The following is a 6,996-nucleotide window of genomic DNA, read 5'->3' on the forward strand; positions in this document are numbered from 1 at the left end:
GCCCAGTTCCAACCTGTAGTTGTGAAGTCAAGATTTTAATTTAAAGTCGAAGAGTTAAAGATAATATTAAAAATAACCTAAAAAATATTAATCGATATTATCAATTGAATAAATAAACAATCATAAATAATTATAATCATCAAACAAAATTTAATATTAATGTAAACTATAATTTATTTTCTCATACCGAGATCAATTTACTTAACAACTCTTGACATTTTACATATTTTGATTGCCGCATGATTTTCTTCATTCCCAATAATCTTAAAGACTATTGTAAGATTTGCTTTTCCATTAGGATGGAATTCATATTAAAGAATGAGCTACAGGAAGATTTGTAAAATATACCTCAGTATAAGTTCATTTAGAATTTTAAATTAACTCATATGACTCTTCATAATTCAATTAGCTACAAATATATATTCTCATATCATTAATTGAAATAAACCAACAAAAACAACCAATTCTTTTTTAATAACAATCAAAGTAAGCAATGAATCTAAATAAATATATTAACTTTATACAGTTAATTTGATTCCTGCAAAAAAAAAAAAATTATAAAAGAAATAAATTTAAAAGTGTTAAGAGTATATATAGCAATATAACTGTAAAATTGATTGCTTTTAAATATATATAAAATTCATCATTTTTTCTGCTATTTTTCAAAGTATTTAAAATTTGGTTTAAAACAAAAATTTAGAGTTTGAAATTGAAAAGTCAAAAGATGGAGGAAAAAAAAATAAATTGTGAAGGCTATAAGTTTTCAATATCGTACAAGAATATTAGTTAATTTATTATTAAAAAAAGGATAAGTGGTTGACTGGATTTTACACCTCAAAGTTTCAGAAACTTGATTTTACATCCTGAAGTTTGGTTCTGTTAGTAATTTACACCATACAGTTAGTTTTTGCTGTTAATGATACATGTGCGTGCTGACGTGTTTTATTTTTGCCAAATCAGCCTCAAAACTATGCCGTTTCAATGAAAAATAAAAACTTACTTGTCACTATACAAACGGTACCATTTTGCCCAAGCTAAAACACAAAAAATTCAATACTAAAACTACACCGTTTCAGCCTAATTCTAACATCTCAAATCAATTACTCATATCATCAGCTATTCCCAAATCTTTGAGTAAGCCTCATCGTGAACCCATCCACCTGAAAGGTACCGGCGACAGCAGCTCATCGTGAACCCATCATCCCAATGACAGTGGCCTCATCGTGAACCTGAAAAATGTCCTCGGCTTCTGTGAACCTCAGCCATCAGCCTAGCAGCGACCATGGCAATGGCCACAACAATGGTGAGGTTTGATTACTATTTGATATGGCCTTGGTTTGGATAGCACTGATACCTGCGGCGCGTTTTGTGAGTTGCGTTTTCTACCAAAAAAAAAAAAAAAAAAAAAAGGCCTAGATTTGACGACAGTGGGAGACAATTTTTACTTTGCATGAACAGTGTGACACTGTTCACGCACTGTTCATGCACTGTTCACACATTAAAAAATATTAAAAATGTGTCCCACGGTACTATTCATATATTTAAAAATTATTTTGTTATAATGTTTTCAGCAACAATCAGTTTTCAATAAACTTTCAGCAACAATCAGTTGTCTCCAAACAGACCCATGATATGGTTTAGGCTATTTTCATAGCTATTGATGATTTTTCATAATTCATTTTTTCTTTTTTAAAATTAAGTTTTGATTACTGTTTATATTCACTATTACAGACCCGTGTAAAAGATTATGATGATGGCTGTAAGTTCTAAACTAATTATGGTGTAGAAAAGCTCGCATTGTGTCGACCTGAGATTAGGTTGTTAAGCACTTGTATTATTGTTGAATGGTTAGGCAAACCCATGAGTGTTGACTTGAGCTCTAAGCTAATTCATGTGTTAAGCACTTGGATTATTGTTGATTGGTTAGGCAAGCCCATGATTGTTCTATTGCGTAGATGATTTCAACATCTCATAGATTTCCATATTGGAATGAGATTGGGTTTTTTTTTTTAATTATTTTTTTACAAATGATTGGTTTTTTCATGATGAGGCTTGCTCAGAGATTTGGGAATACCTAATGATACGAGTGACTAATTTGAGATTTAATAATTAGGCTGAAATGGTGTAGTTTTAGGATTGGATTTTTTTTTTTTTTTGGTGTTTTAGCATGGGCAAAATGGTACCGTTTGTAAAGTGCCAGGTGAGTTTTTATTTTTCATTGAAACGGTGTAGTTTTGGGACTAATTTGGTAAAAATAAAACATGTCAGCATGCACATGTGTCACTGAACAGCAGAAACTAACTGTAGGGTGTGAATTGCTAACGAAACCAAATTTCAGGGTGTAAAATCAAGTTATTGAAATTTTGAGGTGTAAAATCCAGTCAATCCCAAACTTCATGGGTGTAATTTGCAATTTACCCTAAAAAAAATTATTTTGTGTAAAATATAAGACTCAACGCCAATTGAATTCCATTAGGGAAAAATAAACAAAAAGAAAAACAATTGAGGTAAACATAAGTGTATTGAATATGTACTGTACATGCAAGCTAGATTTTTAGAAAGAAAATAATTGCGTCTTAAATATATAAAACAATCCCAAACTTCACAGCCTTTTACTTCTAAAATATAAATTTGAGTTAAAATTAAAAAAAAAAAAAGAAGGAGAATTATAGTAAACCTACTTGTAGTTAGTCCATTTTAATAGTGTCTACATGTGATTTGAACTTTACCACTTTATCCACTGGGGTCACTCCATTGTCCACTTTAATAGTGTCTAAATGTGGTTTGAACTTTATCACTTTATCCATTGGGGTCACTCCATTGGGTTTCTCTAACCCTCAACATTTCACCTTTTTTTTTTTTTTTTTTGCTGAGGAAAAAAAGAAAAAAGCATAGTTAAAAAAAAAAAAAAAACCAATAAGGAGACCTTTTTTTTTTTTTTTTTTGCTGAGGAAAAAAAGAAAAAAGCATAGTTAAAAAAAAAAAAAAAACCAATAAGGAGGATAAAAAACTTAGGGTTTTGTAAGAATGAAGAACAAACAACCAAATATAAACATGGGATTTGTAAAATCCTAAATCAAAATTATTGCCCACCACAACCATCGATTCCGTAATAAACATATCCAACACTGATCTGCCGACCCACAAACAACCAAAATCTAAATCCACTCTCTTTCTCTTTCTATCTCTCAGACTCCAAAGCTATCTCTCTTTCTATACTCACATCATAAACAGGGGTGACTTGATGCATTTAGAGGCCTTAGGCGAAAATTGACTTGAGACTTTTCATATATTTAAATATGACTTTTTTTTATTAAAAAAAATTAATATTACTTAAATTTTATTATTTTATTTTAGATGCAAAATTATTAATTAACTATGTAGAATTTTTATTTTCTTTAGAAAATTTATAGACACAAAAGATTGACAACTTTTCACAGTTGTTGATGTGGTAGATTGGTAATGATAAGTAAAAATGTGATGTTAATAGTAGACTTAGATAAAAACTAATAAAAGTTTATTAGCTCAACTGTTATGAAAAATGTTGTGAAATTCTTTGTGTATTGCTCTTTTGTTGTTGTTGTGAAAAGTGCTATATTTACAATATTTTCACAGCAAATCATAAATATTAAGTTGTTATTGGTTCGTATTTAAACCTACCATTTAAATTACTTTTTTTTTTTTTTTACTAATAATAGCCAGTAACAACCTACCACTTATAATTTATTGTGAAATATGTTGTGGACGTAGCATTTTTCTCTCTCTTTTCTTGTTTTTTATTTGATAAGAAAATTATTTTATTTATTGGCTAATATTTTTGGGCTTAATGAATAAGTTTATAATATAAAAAATAACTTTATTGGCCAAAATTTGAGGGCCTTTTTCTACTTGGGGGCCTTAGACGACTGTCCCACTTGCTTTCATACTAGAGTGGGCCCTGATCATAAAAATGCCAGAAATAATGACCTTTCTGTCTCTCCCACTACACTCACCTTTTCATTTTCATTTCCAAACAAAACCCTTTTCTTCTTTCTCTTATTCAGCTTAATAATATTGTTTCAAAGCACTTAAAATTTTTTTGATGGGTCTGATAAGTCTGAACACCAAGGGGGGAGGACGAAACGCTGTCGTCTGGTTCGTCATCAACATATCCTCATCATCGTTCTCTGCCACTACTTGCTGTAACAGTTTCGAATTTTGGCCTTGAACTTAATTTGGTGTTAATATTGAGAGGAACTTAATTAGTTTATTAACTAATTGTTAAATAGTAATATTTTATTCAGTTTTTTGTTTCCAACTATCAGTTGGGTTTGAGTAGTTTTTTTTGTTAAATAATACATTATTTTATTTTAATAATAGTGTTGAGCAATTAAATTAAGTCATTCTAACTTGATTTCTAGTTTTATTTGATAATAATCTTGTATTCTTATTGATATGGAAGAATTATAGCAAGTACCATGAGCTTAACCCGTCAGCTTCTGCTTTGGCTGACGGGTCAGTTATGACGGATGTTATAGGCTAAATGTGAAGAAAGGCATGCTGACTAGATCAAAACAAGCTGACGGACTAAAGGCTCCAAGTCTAACTGACGGCAATTTGAAGCCCCTGGGCTACTCAACGTAGCGAGAAGCTGACGCCAACTTAGCTGAAGGGGAGAATGCAAGCTGACGGTTTCAAGGCCGACGGTTCTATGAAAACCATGACTTGGTCACCACGCATGGGTTTTAGGGAAGTTGCTTGTATTCCACGCCCAGTATCAGAGTCCTATAAGGAAAGGATTCCGCAATCTACGCGCATAAGGATTCCTATAAGGAAAAGACTTCTGCTCCAAGGAAGAGAGGTCCATCCTCTACTACTATAAAAACCCCAATACCCTCATAAGCCGAGGTACGCATAACTAACCCCTCTCTAGCACTCTAGAGTTGAAAGAAGTTCTAACTTGACCTTCAGAGGGTATTTAGCTGGCACCACACCGGTGCCCTCTGTTAGGTCTTTTCTTTTTTGATTTTGCAGGTGTCGTTTTGAGCGTACAAGCATCGTGCAATTCACTGGTGAGATTTTCGGCATCATCAGTTGGCGCCGTCTGTGGGAAACGTTTTCAGTTTAAGAATTAAGCCACACTATCGTTTCCCGGACTAAAGGGTTGCATGGTACTCACTCGCTCAATGGCGACTACTAATGACGCACAAGGAGAGGAGCCACCCACAACTGCCCTCGAGAGACAGGTTCGGACCCTCAGTGCCGCCGTGGAGCGTCTCACCAAATAGAACCTCGACTTAGAGGAACAGCTGCGCCAGAAGAATGCAGCATTAAATAACCGACCAGAAGATCAGGAAGGGACTAGCGCTCCGAACAGGGATCAGGAGAGACCTGAGGGCAGCCACGCCCCAAGCAGACCAGAGAGGCAGCACGTGAACGTGCCATCCATCACGGATGCGACTCCACCACATATTGCCGCCGAAATGCAGGCAATGAGGGAACAAATGGAGGTCATGATGAACGCCCTCAAGAGGCGAGTCTCCAGTGATCTTGACGATCTGGTCAATCGTACCGACTCGCCCTTCACTGTGGCCGTGAACTCCTACCCCCTACCCCACAAGTTTCGCATGTCGAGTATAGATAGCTACGACGGGGTGAAGGATCCTTTGGATCACCTAGAGACTTTCAAAACCCTGATGCATCTTCAGGGGGTGGCAGATGAGATTATGTGCCGGGCCTTCCCCACAACACTCAAAGGCCCCGCAAGGATATGGTTCAGCCGGCTGACGCCCAACTCTATCAGCACCTTTAAGGAGCTAAGCGCTCAATTCACTACACATTTCATTGGGGGACATAGATATAAGAAGTCCACGGCATGCTTAATGAGTATCAAGCAAAGAGAGGACGAGACGTTACGATCCTACGTAACGCGCTTTAATAAGGAAGCGCTATCGGTTGACGAAGCCGACGACAAAATACTTGTAGCAGCCTTCACAAATGGGTTGCGGAAGGGCAAATTCTTGGTCTCTCTATACAAAAATGACCCGAAGACCATGTCGGAAGTACTCTACAGAGCTACAAAGTATATGAATGCCAAGGACGCGCTGCAGGCCTAAGAAGAGAAGTCGAGGAAAAGGGAAAGGCAGGAAGATGCGCGACCCGACCAAGGAAGAAAGAGGCCCAGAACAGGAGATCGAAGAAACGAAAGGCGCTCTAAGCCTCTGGGAGGGAGATTCACAAGCTTCACCCCGCTGACCGCCCCAATAGATTAAGTCCTAATGCAAATTAAGGACGAAGGGGCTCTAACCTTCCCTGGAAAACTAAAGGGGGATCCTAACAGGCGCTCCAGAGACAAGTACTGCCGTTTTCACCGAGACCACGGCCATGACACCGCCGACTGTTACGATTTGAAGCAGCAAATCGAGGCCCTTATAAGGCAAGGGAAATTGCAGAAATTCGTAAGCAAGGAAAGAGCGGATCTAGCACCTCCAGAACACCCTCCCTGACGAGACAATGACCGTCCAAGACCTCCCGTTGGTGACATACGAATGATTGTAGGAGGGATCGCTACCAGGCCTTCCAAAAAGGCTCGAAAGACGTACCTCCGGATGGTCCAAAACGTCCAGTTGACGGGTCCAGTGCAAAATGTAGCCCGTAGGAAAAGCCCCGTTATCGAGTTCTCGGAAGAAGACGCGCGACGCCTTCACCACTCGCACGACGACGTGCTTGTTGTCAGCCTACGGGTGGAGGACTACAACTTGCATCGGGTGTTGGTCGACAATGGCAGCTTGGTAGACATCTTGTACTACCCGGCATACCAGCAGATGAAAATCGACAGGGAACAGCTGGTTCCAATGAACGCCCCACTTGTCGGTTTTGGAGGTGCAAAGGTGTTTCCGCTGGGCGCGGTTACGTTGGCTATGACAGCAGGCGACTATCCCCAGCAAATCACAAAGGACATAACGTTCCTCGTGGTTGACCATTCGTCCGCCTATAATGCTATCCTAGGGCGACCCA

At 37.4% G+C, this 6,996-nt stretch overlaps 1 protein-coding gene across 1 annotated transcript; it reads left to right on the forward strand.

Moving 5' to 3' along the window:
• The first annotated feature begins 5,462 nt into the window (after positions 1-5,462).
• LOC136070263 (uncharacterized) lies at positions 5,463-6,095 on the forward strand. The gene has a single exon (XM_065779971.1). The coding sequence runs from the start codon at positions 5,463-5,465 to the stop codon at positions 6,093-6,095; it is 633 nt and encodes a 210-aa protein (XP_065636043.1).
• Positions 6,096-6,996: the final 901 nt, after the last annotated feature.

The sequence above is a fragment of the Quercus suber genome, unplaced genomic scaffold (genome assembly GCF_002906115.3).
Source record: "Quercus suber isolate HL8 unplaced genomic scaffold, Cork oak 2.0 scaffold_221, whole genome shotgun sequence".
Lineage (NCBI taxonomy): Eukaryota > Viridiplantae > Streptophyta > Magnoliopsida > Fagales > Fagaceae > Quercus > Quercus suber.

Coding starts and splice junctions, on each gene's coding strand:
- LOC136070263 (XM_065779971.1), top strand. CDS start 5,463: ATGCAGGCAATGAGGGAACAAATGGAGGTCATGATGAACGCCCTCAAG.